This window comes from Dendrobates tinctorius, unplaced genomic scaffold (genome assembly GCF_039654945.1).
Source record: "Dendrobates tinctorius isolate UK_male_01 unplaced genomic scaffold, ASM3965494v1 ptg000062l, whole genome shotgun sequence".
Lineage (NCBI taxonomy): Eukaryota > Metazoa > Chordata > Amphibia > Anura > Dendrobatidae > Dendrobates > Dendrobates tinctorius.
The window spans coordinates 12,418,558-12,432,040 of NW_027361730.1; the positions used below are offsets into that span (position 1 = coordinate 12,418,558).

At 44.0% G+C, this 13,483-nt stretch overlaps 1 protein-coding gene across 9 annotated transcripts in view; it reads right to left on the minus strand.

The window, feature by feature from the left end:
- Nucleotides 1–3,263: 3,263 nt before the first annotated feature.
- Nucleotides 3,264–13,483, minus strand: part of SBF1 (SET binding factor 1) — a 198,275-nt gene continuing 188,055 nt past the window's right edge. For all 9 annotated transcript variants that reach the window (XM_073579279.1, XM_073579273.1, XM_073579272.1 and 6 more), the window contains 3 exons: nt 9,973–10,060; nt 8,843–8,974; nt 3,264–4,788 (listed from right to left, as the gene is read on the minus strand). In XM_073579279.1, the coding sequence (XP_073435380.1) occupies nt 4,690–4,788; nt 8,843–8,974; nt 9,973–10,060 (319 nt within the window). In that variant the 3' untranslated portion in view covers nt 3,264–4,689. The remainder of the gene's footprint in view (nt 4,789–8,842; nt 8,975–9,972; nt 10,061–13,483) is intronic.

The window sequence follows — 13,483 nt, forward strand, 5'->3', positions numbered from 1 at the left end:
CCCAGAAGAGAAGCCAGCCTCCCACCCTGGAAAGATTCCCGGGTGGGAGGAGGCCGGTCATGCCGAGGTGAACCTGTTGGTGTGGGATCCTGAAGGCTTGGAAGAGCGACTTTGGTTTCCAGCGAGAAGCTGGCTTGAAGGACAGCCTTTTCCTTTCCCACTGGGCAGAATGGCGGACCTGTTGTGAGGAAGACCCTGAAGAAGAGAAGGGCCGAAAGGAATGAAATTGAAGTGACCGTTTCCTATTAAAAAGGTGCTTAGGTTTGGACTGGGGCAGCAAGGTGCTTTTCCCACCGGTAGCATCCGAAATTATTTGATCCAGCTTGGACCCGAAAAGTCTAGAGGCTTGGAAGGACAGAACAGTGAGGGACTTTTTTGATGGTGGATCTGGATCCCACGCTTTCAGCCAGAGGATGCGGCGAATAGCAAAGATGTTGCTAGAAACCCTGGCAGAGCAACCTGCTGCATCTAAGGAAGCAGTCAAAAGATATTTGCCGGCATGGGCAATCTAGTCTGCTAAATCTGCCATCTCATGCGGAGGAGCTGCCGCTAGAATATCCTGACAAAGCATTCTTGCCCAGGCAGACATGGACTTTGCCGCCCAGGCAAAAATGAGGCAGAGGGGGGCGCCAGCTGCTTCAAAAGCTTAATTAGCCAAGGATTCAATCTGTCTATCCTTAGAATCCTTAAGAGATACACCGTCCAGTAGAGACCAGACTGTCTTGGAAGACAGGCAAGAAACCGGGGATCCACATTAGGGGATTCTGCCCATTTATCAACGAGGTCTGGGCTAAAGGGATCTACACTGTGTTCCAAATTATGATGCAAAAAATATTTCCTCATATTTTCTCTAAATTACCTATATGAATTGCAGTCATTGTTATTTTCCAGTCATCTAATATTCTAGTATAATTGCAATGTTTTTGAACAAACTGCCTATGAAAACTGTAAAATGGTCAATTGTGAAATTATAAGCATTATCAGCTTATTACAAAATGAAATCAAACAGTTTTCAAGTCAAAACTTTATTCTAGGTGATGTTATATTTGCACATAGGACCCCTTGTTTGAAAGAAGCTTCTGAACTCTCTCATCCATTGAATTTGTCAGTTTTTGGATGGTTTGTGCTTCAATAATTTTGCATGTGGACAGAATACCCTCCCAGAGCTGTTGCTTAGATGTGAACTGCCTCCCGCCATCATAGACACTCCTTTTGATGATGCTCCAGAGGTTCTCAATGGGGTTGAGGTCAGGGGAAGATGGTGGCCACACCATAAGTTTGTCCTCTTTTATGCCCATAGCAGCCAGAGATGCAGATGTGTTATTTGCAGCATGAGACGGTGTATTATCATGCATGAAAATGATCTTGCTGCGGAAAGCACGGTTCTTCCTCTTGAACCATGGCAGGAAGTGCTGTTTTAGAAACTCCACATAGATTATGGAGTTCATCTTTACCCCATCAGGGATCCTAAAGGGGCCGACAATCTCTCTCCCCATGATTCCAGACCAAAACATTACTCCACCTCCTCCTTGTTGGCGCCTTAGCCGTGTTTTCATGGGGTGTCCATCAAACAGCCATCCTCCACTCCATCCATCTGGACCATCGAGCATTGCATGGCACTCATCGGTGAACGAAACAGTTTGGAAGTCAGTCTTCATGTATCGTTTGGCACACTGGAGCTGTTTCTGCTTGTGTGCAGTGGATAGAGGTGGTCGACAGGATGGCTTACGCACAGCTGTAAACCTCTGAAGGACCCTCATCTTGTTGTTAGGGGGACGTTGGAGGCACCAGCAGCTTCAAAAACTTGTCATGCTGGGGGCGTGACCAGCCAGGAAGGGGAAGCTCCGTGATAGGAGCAAAAAAAAAAGTGCCGAAAAAGTGCGCACTGCGAGGGCGTGGCCAAAAGGGGAGGAAGAAGCCTCTTAATGAACAAAAAGAGCGTGCAATTTAAAACACGGGTCGGTGAAGTAAGACCGGGAAGAGGTGCAAGGGGAGGGGGAGTGTCTGCAAATACAGAGCTCAGCCATGAGAAAAATGGCCGCGGCTGTTCCCTACAACTGACGCCGCCCTGTCTCTTTACGATGAAGGGGACAGTGCTCCCAGGGATGACGCATGCCGCTGCAAAGGGAAAGGATGGAGACATACCTGTGCGGTGAGCCCCAGTCCCTCTGCAGCGATGAGGATAACATCAGGAGCCCTCAGGGTGGGTGAGGGTCACTGGAATCGGGGATCCTCTTTCCTGCACCATCTCCAGACGGTGCAGACGACTGCGTCAACCCCTTACAAGAAGGGGAAAGGCCACCGCTGGTGACCACTGTTTTCTTCACAGCCTTCTCGAGGAGAGGGGTGGGGAAAAGGCAAGGACTGGCCACCTGGAATCACCCTGTAACACCCGTAAAGGTAATAGGGGATAAAGTCCTGCCTGCGGGTCGATGAGTGCGTGATGTGGGTGACACCACACTGCTCTCTCGGTCGCATACGTACGGGAAAACAGTGTGAAAATTACACCCTGTTACCCTAAGAAAGAGGAACCTGAAAAACAAAGGGAAAAAGATTAATAAACACAAACCGGGAACCTGCAAACAAAAATGCAGATCTTGGAGCAGATCCAGGTCCGCCTCTTACAGACCCTAAGCTTAAACTGAGGTATTTGGTGCCTGTTGGTGGGTGTATACTGCTGAGGAGTAGCTATTTCCTTTTTGCCTAGTGTCAGCCTTCTAGTGACAGCAGCATACACCCCATGGTTACCTGTGTCCACCAATGAAGCGATAAAGAAATAGTGGTTATTATTTTACATTGGGAAAATATAGTGATGGAGAAGGGTTTGGCCAAGTAGTGGACAGGGCCTTTAAGAGTACACATGTGTGTTCAATGTTTAGAATCCCAAATAATGAAATCAATATCACTTATGTGGCTCCAGAGTAGAACAATGCTATAACGGCAATTACAATGAATTATCAGGTCTGCTACAAACTTTTAAAAATCAAGTGCTGATAAATGTAATGTGTTAAAGTAAAATTATGGCTCTGGATAGCTAGACTGTTTATTGGGTCCATAGACAGAAGCTCCATGTCTTGTCGGCGTTATTTGCATTTTCTATGTAACTCCATAATCGAGACATTCCAAATGCAGAGCTTATTATGGATATGTGCATAAATATACAGCAAATAACCACAATGTGTGTATAAGGGCGAAGTTCCACGTATCTACACATTGCTGGAATTTACACTCCTGAGAATATGGTGAAGAATACACAAACAATGTGTAGGTGACATTTTTAATATGTATTAAGTCTCATCTAATGAATGAACCTTATATCTGCTGTACTGTAAAACATTAAATACATTCCAGGCAAAATTTTACCAAGTTCTGTCCTACAGTGGAAAGGTTAATGGCAAAATCACTTTCCCCTTTCTTTCCCATCACATCTCTGAAGTCTCATGCTCTTTTGGAGATTATTCTATATACAATAATTACAGTAATAATTAAGTGAAGTACAATAACCACAGAGTTAAAATACAGTTAGCAATTTTAACAAATTATCCTGTTACTCCAAATGTAAAACACAATGAGCACAAGATGCTGTCCTGTCATCCAAAGTCTTCATAGTTTCCTTATTTCACAGGTTGTGTGGTTAAAAGGTGATCCAGAATTCCTTGTGGCTCATTTCCATATTTCTGACAATGTGTCTTTAAATTACTCAAGGACAACGTTTTATACAAGGGTCTTCTCTCTTTTCATTACAGTATATACACTGGAGTGTTAAACAAGCAGAGTCCTATGACACTGAAGTAGTAGTAGAATCCTTAGTGGTTTTTACCTGTTCTCCTAAATTACAGATGCATCACCTACAGGCAGAGCACGTGGCCTGGACAAACACCTTGGTGCAAAAGTCCACTTGTGCAGTACAGCCAACTTACAGCTAAAGAGTGTAATAAAATGGCTGCGCTTTATATAAAAACAGGACATATGTATTTCAGATGAATTACGAATGTGAATAATGTTAAGTTTTATCATGGATTTTCATCACCTCCGAGCTCTCTACTGCTGGGCCTCGTAACGCTCCTAATTCACATGGTACTAGGACTCACAGGTCCCACTGCCAAGCTCCTCGCCTTTATAAAATGATTAAAACAAAAAAGAAAAACGACAATTCAACCAAGTAACTCACAAGTAACCATTTAAAATTGTACACAAAAAGCGAAAATCCTTTCCGGAACATCAGGAGATCAGGATAGCATTGCTTTACGCAGAATGTGGAGCCAGACAGATTACCTTTTTGGCTCAAGAACCAAACTGCTAACCTCACCCAACTCACAATGCAGAGTCCAAAGCTTCTCTGAAAAATGCCAATCATCCTGTATACTTTCAACAGAGCTTTTTCTTATGGGTTGAAACTTCTAAAAGTCCACGACTAGTTCTGTTCCTTATTGATTCCCAGTGGACAACATGAAGTAGGGTTCACAGAGGAGAGTTGCTTAAACTGATGGTAATGTGCAATACTAAACACATCAGAACAAAAAAAAAAAAAAAAAAAAAAAAAAGCTAAAGGTGCTTAAGCTTCCAGAAAAATCTGGAAAGTAACAGCTTGTGGGCTTGCAAGATTTCTCTGGTGGTTGCCATGTGGTACTCCGATGTTACAATTTTTCATTGACGTCCTGCAGTCTTTGTGATGCTATCCCTGAAGTTTCAGGCATCAGACAAGCAGCTCTGGATTCGGTCAATCCACTGCTGAGCCTGAGAAGGGTCTTGGGCACAGAAATTATACACCCGTCGCGTTGTCTTCAGCTGAAAGGAAAAGGTACATATAGTAAAAAGAAAAATACAATGATGGAACTTGGAAAATTTAAGTTAAAGTCCATTTAAAGGGAACCTGTCAGCAGGATTGTGCATAGTAACCTACAGACAGTGGCAGGTCGGCGCCGTTATACTGGGGTGATTAAATCCATCTTGTGGTTGTTGTGTAATCTTTATTTGCAGTTTTTAATTAAGGAGATTCTCCTGCTTCGGGGTGACTGGGAGGAAGGGGGTTGTCTTTATGTGGTGCTCTGTTTACACATGCATCCTTATGGCTCATGACAGGTCACTGTTTTACATAATGCATATCATTGTGGGGTTAGAATTTTTTTTTTTTTTCTTTTTCTTTGTACATTAAGTAAAATTGCGCCGGCGCAGTGGCATGTATCACATTATGCATATAATATGTTGAGTAAAAAAAAATTTACTTCATCAAAATGATGCCAGCGGCACATGCTCAGTATCATCTATCGCATAACGATAGATGCTACTGCGCAAGCACCATCATTTTGCTGCAGCCACATTTTTTACACAGTAACATCTATCGGAACGAGATAGATGCTACTGTACACGCGCCGCCATTTTGATGAAGTAAACATTTTTTTCCTTTTACCCTACAATATTATATGCATAATGCGAAACATGATACAGCGCAGGCGCCGCCATTTTGCTTAATGTAATATATATGTAAGCAAAGCACCATATGAAGAACACCCCCCCCATCCCCTCACAGGCCGCCCCAGCGCACAAGAAACTTATTCACTGAAAACTACAAATATATAATAAACAACCACAAGATTGATTTCATCAACCAAGGTATCATTTTAATCAGTATAACGCCGCCAACCTGACAATGACTGTAGGTTACTGAGCACAATCCTGCTGACAGGATTCCTATAAATAACATCTATAGACACATCTTTTATTTAGCCATGTGATCATTGTGATGGCAACGATGTACACTAATACATGTGGCAGCGTTCTTAACGTGAACAGGTTTTCACTGGGAATAACATTATTTATTTTCTATTGGTTGTTGACACCATAAATAAGACGCTGGAAGAGAACCCATCACCTCTGGATGAAGCATTTCAATGCAAAATGCGTGTCGGGTGTGGTGGACTCCTGGACATCAAAACTTATGAGGTAATGACTCTTAACAGCTTCATGTATGAGGTTTGACGTAGGTACATTTATGTATATTTATTTATTTAGGCATGCTTCAAATTATGCTGTACTTAAAGCTATTCATATTCCTAGCGGTATAATATGAGGGGTATACTTTATCACCTTGCCAGGCTTCTCATTAATTTCCTTTGGGGTGTAAATATACTAATTATTGAGTACTTTATGCATATAGCTTTACCCATTGTGCCATGAATTGCTATTTTAATGACTATACTTTATATAGAAGTACATATTTGTGCTCTCTCTAATATAATGCTCTTGCCCTAAATGACTCTGTAGGTATACTTTTTTTGCTGTAATTTCTATTACATGATACATATGTATTTTAATTGTGTATACATTATGTCTGGATTTTTCCACCAAGTTGCCTCATCTGTGTTTTTTTCTGTTTATATGTATGTTTGTCATTTGATGGCTTGGTTTTATACTTCACTTGGCCTGTGTATAAAGTATTTTCTCTTGGCGCTTCTCTGATATATACTTTATGGCCTAACTTGTAGGATCCAATTATAGGCATTCCTTCCAATGTCTACAGACACACACACACTCTGAATAGGAGGTCATGTGATGTCCCATGCAAGAAGTGGAAACAAAAGAGACTGGTGGGGGACATAAAAAAAGAATTCGGCCCATATTGCCGATATTTTTTTTTTTTTACATTAAAAGGACAACCCATTTACCCTGTGATTAAACTGTCTCAATTAAACCTGACTGCCTGAAGCTACACTAAGGGAATACACTGCTTAAAGGCAACCTCACAGCTAATACATTCTGCCCCATCCACAGGCAGCAGGTATCGGACTCTGGCTGCATGATTTCAGCTAGGTACCTTGGACTCAGACACTGCAGCATTTCAGAGAGAAACACACTTCAAAAGCAGCCAAGCCCAAGCTGCGTAGAAGACTAATTGGACAGGCGTGTGCCCTGGAGTGACAAGTCTCCCTTATACACTCACGCAGGGAGAGACCAGTCAATCAATAGGAGCAGATGCCACAGACCTGCCCTATTTGACTAATCTCCTGTTTGGCTTGATCCCCGGCAGCTTTTCAAGTACCATATATACTTGCGTATAAGCCGAGATTTTCTGCCCGTTTTTTTGGGGCTGAAAGTCCCCCCTCTCGGCTTATACGCGAGTCATACGCCAGGGGGTCAGCGGGGTTGTCAGATCATACTGACCCCCCTGACGAGTCTCTGCAGCCCCCTTGCTTGTCCCACAGTCTTCCTTCCTTCAGCGGTCACGTGGTACCGCTCATTAAAGTCATGAATATGCACATATTCGTGACTTTAATGAGCGGTACCACGTGACCGCTGAAGGAAGGGAGACCATGGGAGAAGCGGGGCTGCAGAGATCGCGTCAGGAGGGGGTAAGTATATGCGATATTCACCTGTCTCCGTTCCCACGCTGCTCACCGCTGTCTGCCGTGTCCTCTGTCAGTGATATTCAGGCAGCAGAGGGTGCGATGACGTGGTTAGTGCGCCGCGCCCTCTGCTGCCTGAACGTCACTGGCAGAGGAAGCGGCAGACAGCGGTGAGCAGCGTGGGAACGAGGACAGGTGAAAATCTCAGGTGCCGGGTCCTGAGCCAGCGGTGACACCGGCACCTGGCCCACAGCGATGGAGAGGCGAGTATGTCTTTTTTTATATTTTCAGCAGCATATGGTGTATAATCTATGGAGCATCATATGGGGGCATAATCTATGGAGCATCTTATGGGGCAGTATATGGGGGCATAATCTATGGAGCATCTTATGGGGGCAGCATATGGGGGCATAATCTATGGAGCATCTTATGGGGCAGCATATGGGGGCATAATCTATGGAGCATCTTATGGGGCAGTATATGGGGGCATAATGCTGGCATAATATATGGAGCATCTTATGGGGCAGCATATGTGGGCATAATCTATGGAGCATCTTATGGGGCAGCATATGGGGGCGTAATCTATGGAGAATCTTATTGGGGCAGCATATGGGGGCATAATCTATGGAGAATCTTATAGGGCATAATCTATGGAACATCATATGGGGCCATAACCTTTATGGGGCAGCATATGGGGCATATTATTCTATGGAGCATCTTATCGGGCCATTATTAACATTTGTGCAGCATTATATATGGCGTATTTTGTATGGAGCATCTTATGGGGCCATTATTAACCTTTGTGCAGCATTATATGGGGCGTATTTTGTATGGAGCATCTTATGGGGCCCATAATAAACTTTATGGAGCATTATATGGGGCGTATTTTGTATGGAGCATCTTATGGGGCACATCATAAATTGTATGGCGCATTATATGGGGCTCCTGATTCAATATCTATTCAAAAACATTTAACCTACTGATGTCTCAATTAATTTTACTTTTATTGGTATCTATTTTTACTTTTGAAATTTTCCAGTAGCTTCTGCATTTCCCACCCTAGGCTTATACACGAGTCAGTAAGTTTTCCCAGTTTTTTGTGGCAAAATTAGGGAGGTCGGCTTATACTCGGGTCGGCTTATACATGAGTATATACGGTATGTTCTTCTCTGTAACAGTGCAGTGTTCGAGTCAAACATGCTCATGGATTGGATAGCATGCATCAGCTGTCAGGTTCCCTTTAAAAATTTATATAGCCCATGTTCCACTAAAAAAAAAAAATCCTTCTTTAGTAAGCTCCTCCTAGGTGTGAGCTATAGCCAGACATAATTTCACTATTTTCCACTATGGCTGTGTTAAGGAAAGCAGATAACCGCCCAGAAAACAGAGTCAACCACAAAAAAAAGTGTAATAAAAATTTTAGACCTCAAAACAGATTAGGTTAACATGTATAAATTAACTTGTTTATTGTGAGAAAAAAGAAATAAGTGAAGACTTACATCAAAAAATGCTCTTTCATCCACATTCTTGGGAGCACCCAATGTTGGTGTACCAGCAGATATGGTCTCTACCTCGGCCAGATCAATAACCCCTTTACATTCAGTGTCTGTCCGGCTCTCATAATATCTTAACTAAACAAGAGGAAATTCATTTTATGGTGAGACGTGAGGGCACAGCTGTCTGATGGTCATGTAAATAATCAGGAGATATATATCGACATATATAATCAAATACATGGCTCCCATACACATCATATTAATCTAAGTTCACCTGAAACAGCCAATTTTGACCATAATGAAGGATAGTCAGCTGCCACAGCGAAACAAACGATTGTTTGCTTCCAATAATGTCAGACAAATATTCGTCATTCAAAAGATGGATCAGGTACAGGCTCCATCATGGGGTGAAAAAAAATCTAATAGGCCAATGCAGTCCGAGATCGCTTTTCTTCTGCCAACGAACATTCATTTGTTGACCCATATTTATCTTATGTGTGTGGGTTTTTTTTAGATGCTCCAGATCCTTGTCTTCTTGCCCATCTGCTGACAATGACATTCACAAGGCAGTATATACAGACTAGTGGCAAGTAAACAACTCCCCTGAAGCTCAAACCTCCATACGCTTTAGATAGCAGAAAATTCACACTTTCTAGTATTTTTTACAGTTACAATAAAGTTTATAGAGAACCATATAAGTTACATCATGACAGGCACAGCTAGTGTGGTTAGCTAGAATAATACAAAAGGAGGCAATAACAGAATCAGTCACAATCACCCTCCCTATGTTATACAAAAAAAGACAATTTGGGGTTTAAAATGTCTGCCATAACTAAGCTAAGACATTTACTCGCACCCTGCAAAGTATACGGCTGAATTCAGGTGGTAGGTTCTTCTATTAACTCAGCAATGTCGCTGCATGTATTCTTAGACTAAACTATTATGTAAAAATAAAGACAAAAAAAGCACTGTAACAAAAGCTGCCACCCATACAAGGTGGAGTTTGATCACTCGTGTGTGCCTGTTACTTTGCCCTTTTTGACATTTTTCAAGCTAGACATGAAAATGTCAAAATAGAAATCAAGGTCCAGCCAAAAAAAAAAAATTTCAACAGCGATTATTCAATCCATTACCTGATGCTTAGTCTTGTCCAACACAAACCAGCGAGGTTTCCAGGGTTTCATAAATGCACCTCTCTTACATAAAATTCCCTCATACGATCTGAAACAAAGAAATTGTGTTTTCATAGACTGCCAGACTGCAGTAAAACTTAATGTATGACCAAAGGTTGGATCAATAGGATGATTGGAGAATACTATCCTGCAATGTTAAGGCCTCAATTCTCTCAGTTAAAGGGGTTTTCCAACGAACAAAAGGTTCACTTAATCAATAGATCTTGGAATAATAACTTCCACAAATGGATGTGTTTAAATAAAATGTTCTTGTGCTGAGATAATCTTATAAATGTGCCCCTGCTGTGTACTGTGTAATGGCTGTGTCGGACGGAAAAGGAACATAAGGGCCTTTTACACATAGCGATATCGCTAAAGCGTCACCGATTTTGTGACGCAGCAGCAATATCACTAGCGATATCGCTACATGCGACACTCACCTCTGACCGGCTCCCCCGCTGGTTATCGGTGATCGCACGAGAACGTCCTGGGCCGTTTTCTTGTTGTCGGCTTCCTGCTGGCGCCGACAAGCGAGCCATGGACGGACGGAAGAAGTCATCATCGCCGCGTCTGACAGGTAAGTATCGACCGCTGCTGCATCACTAGTAAGATCTGCCTGTTTGGCAACTCACTAGCGACCATTTAGCGATGCACCAGCAATCCTGACCGGGTCATATCGTTGTCGAGATCGCTGGTGCATCGCTAAATGTAACGGGGCCTATAGTCTGATCATACCACATCTGCTGGGCAGGGGGGAAGCAAAAGGGTATACAGACAGGTCAGCATCAGATCACAGCTGATGGTGGTGGTAGCGTGATGGCCTGGAACTGTTTTGCTGCTTCAGAAACTGGAAGACTTGATGGTGAATGGAAACATGAATTCTGCTGTCTACAAAAAAAAATCCTGAAAGAGAAATGTCAAGCCATCTCTTCGTGACCGCAAGCTGAAGCACACTTGGATTATGCAGCAGGACAATGATCCAAAACACACCAGCAAGTCTAACTCTGAATGGTTTAAGAAAAACACAAATTAAGACTTTGGAGTAGCCTAGACAAAGTCCTGACCTTCATACGCTTGAGATGCTGATGCATGACCTTAAATAGGTGGTTCATGCTAGGAAACCTTTCAATATGGCTGAATTACAGCAATTCTGCAAAGATGAGTGGGACAAAATTCCTGCAGAGCATTGTAAAAGACTGTCAGTTATCACAAATGCTTGATTGCAGTTGTTGCTCCTATGGGTAGCTCAACCAGTTATTAGGTTTAGGGGACAATCACTTTTTTTAAAAAAAAAAATCAGATAAATAGGGATTTTTGTGTACTCACCGTAAAATCCTTTTCTCCGAGCCATTCATTGGGGGACACAGACAGTGGGTGTTATGCTGCTTGCCACTAGGAGGACACTAAGTAAACCAGAAGAAAAAAAAAAGTTAACTCCTCCCCTGCAGTATACACCCTCTCGCTGGATGAGATTTCTCCAGTTCGGTGAAAAAAAGCAGTAGGAGCTTAAACAGTCAACAATAACCATAACTATGTCACAACCTAAGAATGCTACAATGAGCCAGTAGGCTAAACACGGTGGGTGCTGTGTCCCCCAGTGAATGGCTCAGAGAAAAGGATTTTACGGTGAGTACACAAAAATCCCTATTTCTCCTACGCCTCATTGGGGGACACAGACAGTGGGACGTCTTAAAGCAGTCCCTGGGTGGGGAGCATACATCTGCTAATACCCCATGTACCACTGAGTCAACACTGAGGTACTGCCGATTGCAGGATGCGTCTGCAGAGGCCTGAGAATGAATTTGGTAATGTTTTGTAAAGGTATGCAGACTGGACCAAGTCGCAGCCTTGCAGACCTCTTCTGCCTAGGCCCGGTGCCGAATGGCCCAAGAGGCGCCCACTGACCGGGTAGAATGCGCCTTAATCCCCGCTGGGACAGGCCCCTTCCTGACAAGGTAGGATTCCTGAATCGCCAAGCAAATCCACCTGGCTAGTGTTGCTTTTAAAGCGGCTAGACCCTTTCTATGCCCCTCTGGAAGTATGAACAGGGCATCTGACTTGCGGAAGGGAGCCATCCACGAGATGTACAGTCTTAGCGCCCTAACCACATCCAGGGTGTGGAGGGCCTTCTCAATGCGATGGACTGGCGCCGGACAAAAGGAAGGCAAAACAATTTCCTCGTTGAGATGGAAAGAGGAGACGACCTTGGGCAGGAAGGACGGGGACGTCCTGAGAACTACCTTGTCCTGATGAAAATTCAGGAACGGAGAACGGCAGGACAGGGCTGCCAATTGCGAAACTCGTCTGATTGACGTAATTGCCACTAGAAAGACCACCTTCCAAGAGAGGACGGTCCGTGACATGTCCTGCAGCGGTTTGAAAGGAGCCTCCTGTAAGGCCCCCCGAGAACCAGGTTAAGGTCCCTTGATTCCAATGGCCTTCTATAAGGAGGCGCCACATGGGAAACTCCCTGAATGAATGTCTTGACCTGAAGTTTGGTGGCAATTTTGCGTTGGAAAAGCACTGACAAGGCCGAAATTTGGCCCTTGAGCGAGCTAAGTGCGAGGCCTGTTTTTAATCCGGATTGAAGGAATTCCAATATAGCCGGAATGGAAAACACCAGAGGGGATCGACCATGATCTTTGCACCACGAAAAGAAGGTTTTCCAGGTGTGGTGATAGATGTGAATGGACACAGGCTTCCTAGCACTAATCATGGTGGAAATCACGTCGTGAGAGAATCCAGCCTGTGCTAAAAACCAGGATTCAATGGCCACACCGTCAAAGACAGGGCCACGGAGTTCTGGTGGTAAATCGGGCCCTGTGAGAGTAGATCCATGCGATCTGGAAGTCGCCAGGGGACGTCGGCGACTAGTTGTATTAGTTGTGTATACCATGCTCGGCACGGCCAATCTGGCGTGACTAGTATCACTGGTACTACCTCCGCTCTGATCTTCTTGATGTCCCTCGGAAGCAAGGGAAGAGGGGGAAAGATGTACGGGAGCCGGAACTGGTGCCATGGAAAACTAGGGCGTCCGCTCCGATGGCGCGATCGGGCAATGAACCGAGGAACCTTGCTGTTTAGTCTTGAGGCCATGAGATCCACATCCGAAGTCCCTCAACGATGACAAATCTGCTGAAAGACTTCTGGATGAAGAGACCACTCTCCCAAGGCAATGCCTTGGCGACTGAGAAAATCTGCCGCCCAATTTTCTACGCCCGGGATGTGGATTGCTGAGATGGGCGAATGGTTGGTCTCAACCCAATGAAGGATGTGACTCACTTCGTTCATGGCCATCCTGCTCCGGGTACCTCCCTGGCGGTTGATATACGCTACAGCCGTGGCGTTGTCGGATTGTATCCTGATGGGGTGACCTGCGAGGAGATGGTGGAAACTCTGTAGAGCTAATCTGATCGCTCGTATCTCCAAAATGCTGATGGGGTGACGTGACCCTCGGGTTGACCAATGACCC